Source organism: Synchiropus splendidus, chromosome 1 (assembly GCF_027744825.2).
Source record: "Synchiropus splendidus isolate RoL2022-P1 chromosome 1, RoL_Sspl_1.0, whole genome shotgun sequence".
NCBI classification, from domain to species: domain Eukaryota; kingdom Metazoa; phylum Chordata; class Actinopteri; order Syngnathiformes; family Callionymidae; genus Synchiropus; species Synchiropus splendidus.
Genome location: NC_071334.1, coordinates 25,426,040 through 25,441,476, shown reverse-complemented (window position 1 = coordinate 25,441,476; position 15,437 = coordinate 25,426,040). Strand labels below are relative to the sequence as shown.

Here is a 15,437-nt window from a genome sequence, read left to right as displayed (position 1 = left end):
GTTTCAGCGTTTAGAGCTGGAGCAGGTGTGTGTTTCCAGGTAACCGGTTGGTGTAGGTGCAACGACTGACAGAGGCGACCCACCGCTCACTGTGTTTTCTCTTTCTTCTTCTCCTCCACAATGCCTCGTCCACCTCCTCCCCTGCAGGGGAGTCCAGCCAGGAACTGGGCCCGCCTCCGTCCGTGGATGAGGCTGCCAACACATTGATGACGCGCCTGGGTTTCCTTCTGGGAGACAAAGTGAGTGAGGGGCCAGCCGGTGCCCCCTACAGCATGGAGGAACCCGAGGCAAGAAAGGTAACGCTGATTTCGACTGTCGTACAGTCTCTTTCCTATAGGAGTGGTCTTAAGGTGTAAGGCCGGTGTTTCCCTCATTTTGTACGGTTCATTTTGGTGCAATAGAATTTGAAGCCCATATATCTTGCATTTTGAATGCCAACACTACTTTTACTTATTAACATACATAGTAAATATCTTATATCTGAGCTGTGAGGCAATATGACAGTTTATTGATGAACTGAAACCTTAGCAGTAGCTACAGTAATATGGTGCTGAAAACATTTTGCTGTGAAGTCAATTTAAGTGCTTTTGAAACATCATGTGTTTTTCGCGCTTCATTTAATATAGTGTATTGGATGGCATCTTTTAATAAACCGTGAATTGCTTATACTACATTCTTGCCTGGGATTCTGGATTCAATTATTGCGTTGTGAACTCCCTTCAGTATTCTCCTCAAAACCCACAATTTTTCCTGCCACAGACCGAAGTTCATAATGCATTGTGCCTGAAAGTCCCCAACCCACGGGCGTCACTTGAATTACTTTTTTTGCCACGTCGGGAGATGGATCCATTTTTATGTATGTGTGTGTGTGTGAGAGGGAGAGAGAGTGAATGCTTTGTGTGCCCTGCGATGGACTGGCGCCCTGTCCAGGGTGTATTCCTGCCTCTTGCCCAAGGACTGCTGGAATAGGCTCCAGCACTTGCCGCAACCCTGAACAGGACTAAGCAGTGGTTAACTGACGATGTACATATATACATTTTGGACCATCATGGCCTCCAACTGTGAAGCTGAAGTCAGTGGAATCATTTTTGAATATTTCACTCAGGTGCTGTGGTTGGGTTTGCAGTTCTGTAAATAGAGAGACCAGTCTTTTATTGATCTGATCTAGCCATTGATTTTTTTTTTTAATCTTGATTGAGAGACACTTCAGTTGAAATATCAGGATCACATTTGAATATTTGTAAGCATGTTAATTTTTGGTTTTATTTCTTTTGGGGGTAGCAAACACGCCATGGTCTGATTTGATTTGTTTTGACATTAATCTTAGGAATATTCCCTCACTTTTGACATGCCTTGACTTGTTTGGCTTCCCAGATCAAAAGACGTCTCCTTAAATTGCCCACAATCCCAGAAAACACTTTGTATTCAGAATTTATTAGCGTCACTCTCCACCGTGAAACTTCTAATTGCGGGTTTACGTAACATATGATTATTTATTTTCCCATAGTGTTTTGCTGTCGCTTGTTAAAAACTTGAGAGGTGCAGGATATTTCGCTCCAAGGTCGTTTTGCTACCTGATATTACAACATTAGACTCTCTTGGGATCATTAAAGGTTCATAAGCTTTCCCTTGCGCTGGTATTAAAATTGTCTCCCGAGCCATGTCGAAGACTTGCCAAGGGGAGTAGGTTATTTACTTTCCCACAGTGTTTCGCATCTGAGTTTCACTTTAATTGCATTGACAAGTGACTTGTCTGCGTTTGAGCAGTCATTTTTTTCACTCCGGCAAGTAGACCAGCCTTTTATCCGAGGCATCTTATGAGAGGTAGGCATGCAAGGGTCAGGACCTTGCCCAAGGGTAACTTGGAGTTTAGAATGTGGTTCAGTCACAGAAGCCTTCGGATGATTAGCGTTTCTCTTTTTTGTAACGATTGTGCCTGACTCTAATTATTGCCTGCATTTGTCATTGATAACATGAGCTAAATAAAGCAAGATGTACATGGTCGGTGTGAATGATCGCAAGTATAAACATTTGCAGAACTAACTTAAATAATACCTGTGTCTCACTGTTGCCATGACTGCAAGTTAAGAAGTTACTGCTTCCAGAGTGTTGAGACATTCTAAAAGTCATAATCTGCTAAGCCAATAATTTCATCCTTTAATTTAAAAAAACAACAACTTGGTTTTGTCCGTGGTTTGACATGCCGTTCAGCCCAGTTTCGGTAAGTCAAGTTTATATTATCAATGTCTTAACAATTTATAAATAACTTGCAGCCTAAAGGTATGTTTAAGATGGTATTCAAGAATTGCTGAGTCATATCCTTGGGACTTGTTTTATTGCATTTTTAGAAATCAAATTAATGGGGCATTTAATGGTTATGATGTGATATAACTGTTAACTAGAATGGCAATGAGGCAGCACATACTGTAGCTCCACCATATGACCTGTCTTTATGAAAACACAGCATACACTGAAATACATAATTAACTTAAATGACTTGAAATTGTTATTGACTCACTGAAAAAGAAGCAAGGGTTTTCCATCGGATATGAACACACTTCTCACAGTATTGCGGTATTCCAGAGTTTGTGTATGTCTACTCACCACGGATTTACACCAAAGGCTGTTGTGATCTGGTGCAGCTGTTTTTGAATGAATTCATGTCAATCACTGAACTCTGACCAAATCCATACTGTTTCTGCCGTGCCACTAAGATAGGACTGACTTTTATTTTTTGCTACTGAGAAGATTGATCTTGCATCCCCAAAGCATTTTATCAGTTGATAAAAGAAAAATGCATCTGAGAAATATATATTTGTATACATTCTGATGAATAATAAACAGTGTCTGCACAGACAATGAGGAAAGTGATTTAGACTAGTTTTATTTACATATGCATTTGTCTGTCCGTCCTGCTATTTACAGACAAATAAACTACTGTCATTTATGTTACCTTGTTATTCCCTCTGCCACACTGTGATTGGCAGAGGTATTATGGCCGTCTTATAAACAATTGTATGGGCATATTTTGAAAATAGTGTCTGGCTCAGTTACTAGGATGTCGATGTTTCTTATGTTCAGCCATCGTATCATCAGTAAGTCCTGAGTAATATCTGTTTCTGATCGGGTCACTTAAGATAAAACCTAATGAAGAAACAATGTATCAAACTGCAGATAAAAACAAAACATTTTGTTCCAGTTCATTTTTAGCACATATGTCATCCCTTACAAACAGGCCATAACGTGACTGTCACTGTAAATCAACTGCCTCTGCCTCCAGAACCAAATGATTTCTTTTCACACCCTGTTCACATTCTCACCGATGTCTTGAGCCGACATGCAGCAGGTTTGGCTTTGTACTCACAACCTTTCTTATTTGTGATGCTGGCAGTGGTCCAACCAGCAGCTCCGCCTTACTGTAAGCCGCTGTAGCAGATGCCCTGCTTTTCTTACCCCGACCTGCTCTGACAGGTGTGAACTCACCTACTGGGGAAATAGGCTGATATCAGGAGGGGGAAGGTGAGGAACCAGTTGTTGAGGTTTGAAGCAGTGTGGAGAAGCCATTAGTGTGACGGACTCCAGGCTTGTGCTGCTGTAGCAGTGGGGGTGTATCAACCGAGAGAGCTTTATTCAAGCGGCTCTTTTTAGAGATGTGACTCACTCCGGCACCCTGCCGCATCCTGCACACTGTGCTAACTTTCCTTTATTATTTTGCATATCTGCCCCGAAAAGTCAGATTGAATCAACAAACACCGGCGAACTTCCCTGAAGACTCAAGATAAGAGCTTTTGCTGTCTGTTTTGTGCTATGTTCGGGATTTACAAGATTTCACTCGGCACTACAGCGCCTCTGTTCGGCGAAAGGCCTCTTGATTTTCATTCTGCTAAATTAGATTCAGTCATTGAGAATTGAATAAAAAATATCGGCTGAAAACACAAGTCTATCGAATTAGTCAAATGAAGAATTGTGCTGCTGCTACTGGAAGTCTGATACAATAGCAGCACCTAGGCACCTACAATAGCGACAGACTTCTGGAATAGACTTTGGTCTTTGGAATGCAGTTTGGAAGTACAATGCATATCATAGAAATTGTTAGGTTGCTGGAACAGTATGGTTCCAGGATACTGTGGTTGTACCAACATGACTAATGCTGTTGCAGAAATAACATTGATGCAAGGAGAACCAGAAACACAGGATAACCAACGTCTCAAGTTTACCAATGAAGCACATAACAACGGTGTAATTGAACCAATAGCTCAAAATTAAAAATCAATATTGGTGGTATGTTGCACAAATACAACCAGAAACATGCTGAATTTACAGTGTTAGTTGACGTCTGCTGTGAATGACTTTTGCGTGTATAAATATAACCCATGGAGCAACATAAAACATGCTCAGAGATTCGTTTAGCAGCGATCTGAGATCAATGTCTTGCTGACCGACGCTTGTTGATGTTGACAGCAGGATCAAACTAGCGCTCATGCGATTAGCGCCACCACCCAAACACTTCATCTGCAGATTAAACCACACTGCCAACACCGTCCTGATCCCTGACTTCGCAACTCACTCTCAATGGCCAACCATTGAATTCACTCTTTACTGCCACGTCTGGATGAGGTGTGCAACTGCAGACTGACACTTAAAACTCACATCTGCTGGGGATAGTTGTGTTTGCCATGTTTTGGTGAGAGGTGTGGTTGTTTATTTTGGCGTGGCTGCGTATAAATGTGAGTACAGTTAATTTTTTGTCATGGGCTGTGTGCTTTAGTTGGAAAGGTGGCCTTGCACAATGTTTTTCAGGGGCTGAAAATGTTATGAGGGATCGGTCTATATTTTTAGCTATAATCCACTTCAAATTTCCTCTCTCTTACATTAATCCATCCACAAAAGAAGCATGGGATTATAGCGACTCTTATTTGCGTAATTGCCCCTCCCTTAAACTTGGTTGTTGCTCTTCCTTGTCTGTCATTAATCTGCTTTCTCATCTTACTGGTCAGCTTTTTTTTTGCTGCATTGAGAGAGTGAAATGGAAAATCCAATATATCACTCTGGCTCATCATGATCTGGTTGTTTTTTTTGTGTGACAGGTCCAGAACCAGAGGATCAGTCCGTGCTCTACACTGACCAGCAGCACCGCCTCACCCACTGCTGGCAGCCCCTGCTCCACCCTCCCCACTGCCATGCCCAGCCAGGCGGGAAACAAGGACTGCGCCTACGGTTCCGTCACCAGTCCAACATCAACTCTAGAGAGTCGGGACAGTGGGATTATCGGTGAGTTATTGCTAGCGCTGAGAACGAGGGCAGTTGTATAGTGTACTTACGACACCACTGTGATATTTAATGATGGATTAATTCCTTTGATATTGACACTGCTATTATACTACTTCAGCGTCTCAGCAATGTAAGGACTTGCTAAGCTGTTTCAATGTTTGCAACGTAATCACTTTAGCAATAATATTGTTGGCAGCAATTGTACCAGGGGTGCCCATTACGTTGATCGCAATCTACCAGTCAATCGCCAAGGCAAGATTTGTAGATCACAGAGCCTCGCAGTGGCTGTGTAAGATCAGATTGAGCTGTCTCTCTCTGAACCTTCAAAGTGGTTTGTTGAAGTCTTAATATAGCGCCCTGCATTTGCGGTGCCACCACTCCCAAAAAGAGACTCAGTTACAGTGACTTGAACCTGGACAATTCCCATGATGCTTTGCAGCCCAGTCAACCAATCACAGTGGTTGATCAGTAAAAAAGGGAATATATGGGCAAACAAGCTTCATTTCGTCAAGATTGAACCTCGTCACATCAGAACAATGCAGTTACAGGTGCTTATATTGTTCAGTTTATATTGTGCTTTACAAATGCTCTGTTTTCACCTGTGTAACACTGGCCAACTCTCCAGCGTCCCTGCAGCTCCACCTCCACAGACTAGCTTAGCTGCGGGGAAGCTCCAGTCTCAGCAGAGAAGTGACCGGGGTGAAAACACTGCATTGGGTCACTTTAATGTCAACAAAAACGCCTGTAATTTCATCGGTCTGATGTGATGAGTGTAATTATATTAGCCGAATGATGTGTGTTCTAAGTTTGTTTTCCTCACTTGTCTCGATGCTTGATCCCGTTTCCAAAACTTGTCACGTATTCTCATGCATTTTTAAGATGGTACACGGAACTCTCTGCCCTTTATCCGACAGATTTCTGCACTGCTGCTTTTAAACCTCAGAAAATGCGAACAGATTTGCGTTTTTGATCTGAATTCATGCACCATGCAAATGAAACCATCCAGCCACCTGTTTTTATAGAGTTATGCACACAAATATAAAGTTATATACCTGTTTTATATAGTTTTGGTTTAAATGTATATCAGTTTGGGCCGTTAATAGAATTAGAATTAATAGAATTGAAATTGATGGCAAACCATCATGTCACCATGTTTTAAATCTTTTCACTGCCACTGAACAAACTAAACAATATAGAAAACTCAATATATTTGAAGATGTGAAATACTGTTTCTAGGTGTCACATCTTGTAGTTGAGTATGCAAATGTTTTATTACCTCTGAAGTTGGTTGGTGGGACAAACAAACCATAGTGGTGAAGTGAGAGTACTGTGATCACATTCCTTCATTGAAGATGTTAAGAAAATGAATGGTTTCCCTCTCTGTGTTGCAGCCACCCTGACCAGCTACTCAGAGAACATGGATCGCAGTGCGAAACATGGCGAGAACTCACGGGGCAACCTAAAGCTCTGGCAGTCGCAAAAATCAGGCATGGATTCGTTTCTCTACCGAGTGGACGAGAACATGACTGCCTCCACCTACAGCCTCAACAAAATCCCTGAGAGAAACCTGGAGAGCATGTCCTCCCACTCTGCCCACTCCATCCCTCTATACCTCATGCCCCGACCCAACTCTGTGGCCGGTGAGTGCTTCCCTGTCCCAGACCAGGAGCAGTGGGAAACATTGATGCCGTTGATGCTCAATGCTTCTGCTCACATGGCTCTTGCATTTCTTACCTTGCATGTTTCTTCGACCTGCCAGTTTTCCATTCATTGGTCAAGTTTCTAGTAAAACCAATTATTTATTATGCTTTTGTGATTGTGGCTTTAACATCTACTACACAAAGGAATATCATCAATGCTGCTTGTACTGCTGTTTCTAATTTAAAGTGGTACAGTACCATTAAGACCACTACTACAACTGTGACTACGTCCACCATTATAAATGCTACTAAATGTACAAGGATTACTGCTGGTACGACTACTTCAGCCCTGCTTAATGCAACTTTAATGATAACAACAGCTTCATTTACGGTTATGGCTGCTGCTAATGTGAATTATACAACTAAGAGGAAAAAGATGATGATGATGGTCTCTTGAGATGTTTCTACTGGCGAGCATCTTGGTGAGTCAGTGCTGGAGTCAGGACCCCTGCTGACTCTCGTTTTAGCTGCCCAGGCGCCCCAGCAACATTCTCAGCTGCCAGGCTCCCCCATTTTGAGGAACTGCTGTGGCTCATTTTTGGTTGGATGGTGAGTGCTAGGTCTCAGACATGGAATCAAACCGGTGAAGATGTGAGCTGAGGGAGAAAGAGCGATTGGTTGTTGGATCATGTTGATCAGTAGGAGGGTTTGTTCTTAGGACATCAGGGAGCTTGAGGTACTGTTGTTACTGTTGTTGGTGGTGTTTCTTTCCTCTCTGAACATACCTTAATGAGAGATCTACTACCAAAAACAGAAGCTGTATTATTAAAAACAGATTTTAATAGGGGGGATTTGCTATCCAATTCTGTGTTCATTATCAATGCTACATTAAATAATAATGTATGAAGAATATTAATTCATTCCAAATGAGATGAGAAGAGTTTCATTTTGCATGTCCAAGGACTATAATAATAATGTTATTGTCATTATTATATAAACCTTTTCCGTAATATCAGTAGTATTGTTGTGATTATTCTCATGTCTCTATATTATTTGAATTCATGACAGTCGTTGTGGTGAATGAAGACTATTATTTTTGCACTATGTTTTGACAATATCAAAAATGAAATGTTTAGACTTGTTCTTCATGTCCCTATAAATAACCATTTATTCCTAGAGTTCAGGGCTTGTTGCATTTTCTGTTGCTTCTGTAACATTTCAATACAGCAAACCAAACTTTTGGGATTAAAATGAATAGTTATTCTCAAATAGTGCAATTCCTATTAAAAGTGACACACTCTCGTGTCAACTCGGCTCTCTCTCTGGGATTAGATCCAAAAACTTGTGTGGCGTCTGCTGCTAAACCACTAGACAGTTTTAGTTTTGAGGGTTCTGTCTTGGGCCTCATCTGTTGAACCATAGATCATCCCATCTGTTGCTTACTCTCTGAATCTTATCAATCATTCATGTTTTGGGGTGCGGCCTCTGAAAATGCAGCGTGGTGTGAACAGCCAGCAGCTGGTGGTGGCTACATGAATAAGACATTAGTCTGCTGAGCTAATGAATCCTGAGAGAGTGGACTGCTGCTGGTTTTACTGGTGCGGCTGCTTCTGCAGGTTTTTCTTAAAATTGACATCTAAGCTTGTTTCAAGCGAAGACTAAAAGACGTTTCATCCCACAGTCCCAAGATGTGAGTGAGTGTGTGAGTGAGTTGGCTGTCTACCACCACGTAGGGTTTGTTTTTCACAGATGAGTACATGAACTTCTTGTTCCGGTTACCTCAGAAGTGGGATGTCAGAGCTGGGAATGAAGTCGAGTTCAATGCTTTTCAGTTACCGATGTTGGAACAGAAGATAGTGACGTCCACAAAAACTCTTGGTTGGATGTAAGCGACCTCTTGATGAATTCATGCTATAACCCGCAGGATGAAGAGGAAACGCAAACTATTGAGAATCAGAAAAAACGTTCTTAATTCCAAGGGAAATTTTGTAGCGGAATGTGCTTGCATGCTTCTACTTCCCGTTTACATTTGCCATCTTGGATTGCATACTCAGGATCGTGACATTTCTTCTAACTTCCAACTGCAAAATGTCGGATGATGTCACTGGGGCTTTGGGGGCGTAACTGGGAATTTCCCAGTCCTGGAGACAACTGGAATGAACCAATTGGTGATAATCCAGATTGCATTAGATTTTTGTGTTTGTCAAGTGTCATCGCACAACTTTGCTTGTCAGCATGTTTGTTGTGCGTGTCAACTAACCTCTTTTGCCCCCGCAGCCACCAGCTCGGCTCATCTGGAGGATCTGGCCTATCTGGACGAGCAGAGACACACACCGCTACGCACCTCGCTGCGTATGCCAAGACAGAGCACTACATGTGGACCAGGTCGATCAGGGCCGGACGTACGAGGTGAGACCACCGACTTAAAACTTGCAATGCATTTTTCCTTTTTAACTAAAGAAAATAAAAAAGTGACATTGCGGCAGGAAGGGGTTAACAACAGGAATTGATGACCTCAGGCGTTGTCGATAATTTTAGTCTGGATAAGAGAAAGCTGGTTATGCGTCATGTGGTCAGCTGACAAACGATTTCTCCAGCTCACTTTATCTTTTGAAATGAAGTGCCAGAGAGAGCTGTTTCCAGGAGAGTGAGTCAGACTGGAACTGGACCTTCTTGTCCCTCTGATGCTTCTGCTGCTGCCCACCGCTAACATTCTGACTCCCACCTTCTCTGTTCACACAAACGCTTGCTCTGCCATTTGTCTTTGCTTTTGGTTTTTTTGTGGCACCAGCTCATCCTCTCACTGTGCTGCTGCCTCCGCTCACAAGCGCGTAGCTTGTGCTAGCAGGTAGCTTAGACTGTTAGCTAACAATGCTCTTTTCATTATCATGTTCTTGTTGGCTTTGTTTGACATTCCTTGGCGAAATGGCCACTTTTCCAAAATATGTCCACATCGAACTACATTATTCTGAATTTAGTTATGCCGTTGTTGGTTTTGTGTACATTTATTAGCAAGTTTCTATACCTCTATAACAACATAAGCGTGGACTGCAGTATACAATCAATATCCCTATTCTTAATCTTAACTGTGAATTCGTAGCGCTTAATGTTGAATACATGTTACTTACAGTATATTGTCCACTAAATTGCGTACCATTCAATGATAATGTTCTGTATGAACAAATACAACATGGCCTTTATGAACTCATGAATTACAGTGTCTATTTCACATGACGGTATATCTGGGATATGACTAAGCTCCTTAGATTTAAGGGTTATTACAGTGATGCTGTGTTCTATAGCATAGAACACTGTGCTGCATGCTGTGATAACAGTAGTGAAGAATAACCAACTGCAGTTTGCTTCAGTGTTACATTAGGTTCTTGCCTATGATATTTATCACAAATTCGGTTACAGCAGTGTACAAAACAAAATCTACAATTAGGTGGCCACACAAAATTGTAACTTTTTCAAATTGGTCATGTTTTTTTCAGTATTCTTTTATTTAACATTATGGTGTTCATTATGGTATTCAGTTGTTGGAATTACTATTAATAGGGTAATCTCTAAAGTTGTGTTGCGGGCAGTGCCTTCAGGATGGCTACAGTTGACTATAATCTTTAAGCAGTGCATAACTGCAAAGTATGATGTTGAAATGCTCAATTACCTCATGCCATTTGAGGCTATAAATAGTTCATCCTGTAAATACAGTCAACCTGTTAATGGCATTGCAACGTCTACTCTGATTTGTACTTTACATAACAGTAGAATACCTGAGTGTTGAGCCAAAATAATGCAGTGATTTAGATCTCAAGGCAAGTGGTAGTGTTAAATTATTCTGGGTGGTTGCTGAAGGAAATAGATCAGAAGGAGTTGGGGGTCTTTGAAGCTCATCCGTTCCAGTGGATGTTATTGGTTTGATGCTTGCTCAGCATGATTATTACCATTTATGGTACATGCTGTCGGTAGGCTGTGACGCAAGTAAGCACACTCCATCTAGAGACTACTGTCATTCAAAGTCATCATGTGTTGCCTCCAGGAGCAGCTTTGAAGTCACTGTCAGGATCCAAAAGGTAACACCCGGGTTTGCTTTCTGCTCCGGGCTCAAGTGTGAACTATTTTTAAGTGTACAAACTCCCACATCAGCAGTGAGAAATCTCCTCCAGCTGACGTGAGATAAACCACCACCGCTCTCCCCAGACCCTTCACCATGAACTGGCCCACCATCTCAACCTACTCTTCCTCTCCTCTGTAGTCTCCCTCCCTCTTCCTCCTCCTGTTCACCACCGTGAGTCACCTGCTGAATTATTAAATCCTCTCAGACTCTCACTGCGTCTGGCCGTGGCAGCAGAGGGCTTGGTGGAAGTGATACCTTGCTCAAGGGAGGGGAGCAGAGAGGATTATGAGCACAAGCATCCGGATGGCGACAGCGGTTCGCTCTGAACGATGGTCGCATTGTGCTTCATTAGAATTCAACATGACTAAACCAACTGGCGCATGTTTTCATACACAACTGTACTGTACTGCTACTATACTACGCTCTACTATACTGTACACGACTCCTCTATGGTTTAAAGGAAATGGTTACTATCCTATGCTTTACTCAGCAACTCTTCATATTGCTGTACTACACAACAATAGCATTTCATTCTCAATGTGCCTGTCAAAATCTAATGTTCTATCATCGCAATGTAATGTTGCACATATACTGGTGCTTTGTACAGTAGTGCACTGTGCTACACTGGGTTTTTCCGTGTGTTTGTATGTATTTGTAATTACTATAATGAATATATTTCTGCCATGTCATCTTATTCTGTTTAATCGGCCCTAGTACTTCCTCAATTCTGGCTTGGCTTCCTTGCTGCTCCAGTGTGTACCGTGCGTGTACAAGCGCTACATTCTTCTGTTGCTTTGGCATAAAATTTTGTTTAGATCTTCTCTGGGTCTGCTGTTTATGTGGTGCCTCCCTTTTGTTTTCTTTTCTTTTCTAACCTTTGGCTTCCTTTTTCTTGTCCTGTTTTGTTTGCGGCAGCTTCTGCTAACAGCGCTAATGCCTGGCAGTCACAGTCACGTAAGTCTCTGTAGTTATCACGTTGAACTAGAGATAGTTACCAGCTCCTGTCTGCATGCTGATGTTGGAAGTGAAGGAAGTCCTGTTTTGATGGTGCTAATTTATGTAAGCGCTCCCCCTACTGAAGGAATTAGGTAATGGTCAAAACAGAGTGGATGCATTTAATCCATCTTCATTTTTTTTTTTCAGTTTTTTAATTCAATATGTATTATATAACATCAACTCAAAGCAAATTATTATTATTATTTTGGTTACATTCAGATTTTATTTATAATTAATACTACGTAAAGATCATATTTAATACACCTGCTGGCTTGGAGAGAACAAGGTTCTATTCCCTATGACCTTCTTCTGCTGGAGTGTGTTTCCTTCTGCAGTCCAAAGGTTATTACTGATTATAGTGACTAGTTTCCCTACGTAGCCATGTTAGGCTCCGCCTCCCCTCTGAGAATTATCAAAAAAGTGGGTATGACAAAGAAAAGTAACCAGATCATATTTCCATTGAGCTCATGGTTTGATTATGTGGAAAAAATATGTATAATAATAATCAAAACATGACGTTTGCTTATCACTGTATGTTCTTCTCTTTTAGTCCGCTTCGCCCCCTACAGGCCCCATGACATTGCGCTCAAACCGCTGCTTTTTGAGGTTCCTAGCATCACTATGGACTCTGTCTTCACGGGGCGAGAGTGGCTCTTCCAGGAGATTGATGCTCACCTCAACAGTCCCAACTGCAGCAGCAACCGTGGTGTGGTTGTCGTGGGCAACATTGGCTTTGGAAAGACTGCCATTGTCTCCCGCCTGGTGGCGCTCAGCTGCCATGGCACCCGGATGAGACAGATCGCATCGGACAGTCCTCAGGCTTCTCCCAAGCGTATGTACCAACAGATACTGAATGCACTTTGAAACCTCAGCATTTGTTCTCTCGTTTTTATAGTAGGGCAGCTTGTAGGGAGCCTTTTAGGCTGCTGATCATATTGTTTATCAGTGATCACATTTCAAATGAGCACTATGTATCGATCCGGCATAACCAAAATGGTAGCATTGGTTAGTTCTTTTGCCGTCATTATTGATGACTCGTGTTTGGTAGAGAGTTAGAGAACTGAGAATGTCATTCAAGAGTCATTCATGTGCTGTGCGGTCTTGTGTCCAGATGGTGAGGGTCTTCCACTCACACAGCCTCAGCCCACACATGGTACCCTGGGAGGAGGCAGCTGTCCTGGTACTCCGGAGATGAGGCGACGGCAGGAGGAATCCATGAGGAGGCTGGCTTCTCAGGTAACACCCACCTGTGTGGCCATATTGCTGCCAAATCCACTTCCTGTACACACACATCCTGGACACATCCTGGGTCTCATCCAGGGTCTTAGTTGTTTATTTACCTTGACAGTTGTGGACACCGGAAACACTTGACATCATGCACACGTGCTAAAGTTATTATTTCGAGCTGAGCAGAGATATAGCGCAGCTTACAGATCGTCCCCTCCATCTTTGCCTGCTGCATTATGCAGATGTGTTTAATAAAGAAAAGACAACTTTGCCAGAGAGCATGATGAAATATTCATAACTGCAGAGAGATGTTTCCCCACCAAACAATTAGCTCTTGTCATCTCTGTATATTAATTATTGAATTCCACTTCACATGTTTAAAAGATGGTTGTTTGGCAGTTATTCATATGAATGAAAAGACGCAGCCCCCTGAAAATAAAGAAATAAATAAAAATACATGGAACAGAATGCAGTCTTGATGAGGTCCTGCAGAGAAAGGTCCCTTCATATTGCCAGCCATGCGTGACTGTGAGCATCTGACTTCAGCTATTATAATATTTCTTTCTGGATTTATTCGGAAAAAAAACATGTCCACCTCCGCGATGCTACCCATGTTATGTGTTTTCTATTTGCTTTGATGTTTCCACTTTGTTTTAATACAGTTCATCATTTAAGACTTCATCTTTAAAACCGATTATTATTCTGACGGCATGGCAGCTCTTATTGAAACCCTTTCCAGTGTGCCACGATTGTTTACATGTGCGGAAACCCTGATAAGACCGTAGTCTTAGTTTAAGTGAACAGGAGGTGTGACAGAAATTAAACCTGCATTTTCTAATTCCTGCTTTTACATCGGAAATGAAAGGCAGCTGAGATTACAAATGAAAGAACATTGCTGGCTGGGTTCATTCATTAAGTCATTCACTGGACAATATTTCAACTGTGAAGCGCTTAGCTCAACACTTGACTCCTCCATGTTCCTGTCTTCTCACACATGAGCTCATTCTCAGTCCCCCGGCAGCCTGATGGGATGAATTATTCAGAAGTATTACCCTGCAGAGAAGAAATATACAAGTAGCTTTGTGTTACATTACATGTGTTCATCCATCATGACACTGCATCGAATCAGTGCAGCGAAACAACAAAGAAAAGAAGATTTATCTGAGATTCTCCACTGGTGAATCTGGCTCTACCCACAGATACCGAGCAATATGGCATTTCTGAAACTCTTTGTGTTCATCAGAACTACTGATTTAATTATAAACATAATACAGTTTTTAGATTATGCAGTTGCTGTGCATTGTGGGATTCTGTTGCGTGTTTGGTGGGTACCCCAAACTGAATCCAGGTTTAGTCAGCATTTGCACCGTTGTGGAGGAGCCCATGTACTTAATTTGAGTACACGAATTGTTTAGGTTGGATGTTAGCAGCTTCTGGAAAGAAACATGGTTGTTTCCACCTCACAGTATTGCATTGAAACTATGTCTCACTCGCTCCTGACCTGCATCTATCTGACCCCCAGGTGGTCGCTTACCACTACTGCCAGGCTGACAATGCCTACACGTGCCTGGTGCCTGAGTTTGTGCACAACATTGCAGCTCTGCTCTGCCGCTCTCCCCACCTGGCATCCTACAGGGAGCAGATGCTGAGAGAGCCGCACCTGCAGAGTGTCCTAAGCCTGAGGTCCTGCGTTCAGGACCCTATGGCTGCCTTCAGGAGGGGAGTCCTTGAGCCCCTGGATGCACTTTATAAAGGTAAGTGTGCCTCTTGTTTACTTTGAAACCGTATTTTCACTTCTAATATTGTTTCGTTATATGCTTAAATTGCTATCTAACTACATTTGTTATTCTATCTTGTGGTTTTACTGATTTTAAATATTATACATTTATATTTAACATATGGTTTGAGATGAATTGCACGGCTTTTTCAGAGAGGAAGATCAACACGGATGACGATCTCATCGTCCTTATTGACGGTCTGAATGAAGCTGAGTTTCACAAGCCAGACTATGGCGACACCATTGTGTCCTTCCTCACCAAAACCATCAACAGGTTCCCTCCGTGGCTCAAACTGGTGGTCACGGTCAGAACCACATTGCAGGTAAAAACTCAGTCTTCACCTAAAAGTCCTAGTCTCTTAAATACATGAAGGCAATTGCATATTTCTGAATCACACTAAGTACATTT

At 42.1% G+C, this 15,437-nt stretch overlaps 1 protein-coding gene across 7 annotated transcripts in view; it reads left to right on the top strand.

The window, feature by feature from the left end:
• Window positions 1-15,437, top strand: part of tanc2b (tetratricopeptide repeat, ankyrin repeat and coiled-coil containing 2b) — an 80,773-nt gene that overhangs the window by 55,315 nt on the left and 10,021 nt on the right. For 4 of the 7 annotated variants that reach the window (XM_053854706.1, XM_053854708.1, XM_053854702.1 and 1 more), the window contains 9 exons: window positions 148-296; window positions 5,088-5,271; window positions 6,663-6,911; window positions 9,189-9,320; window positions 11,944-11,982; window positions 12,575-12,856; window positions 13,136-13,260; window positions 14,774-15,005; window positions 15,182-15,351. In XM_053854706.1, the coding sequence (XP_053710681.1) occupies window positions 148-296; window positions 5,088-5,271; window positions 6,663-6,911; window positions 9,189-9,320; window positions 11,944-11,982; window positions 12,575-12,856; window positions 13,136-13,260; window positions 14,774-15,005; window positions 15,182-15,351 (1,562 nt within the window). The remainder of the gene's footprint in view (window positions 1-147; window positions 297-5,087; window positions 5,272-6,662; window positions 6,912-9,188; window positions 9,321-11,943; window positions 11,983-12,574; window positions 12,857-13,135; window positions 13,261-14,773; window positions 15,006-15,181; window positions 15,352-15,437) is intronic. The other 3 variants (XM_053854707.1, XM_053854705.1, XM_053854704.1) reach the window with 1 other exon arrangement.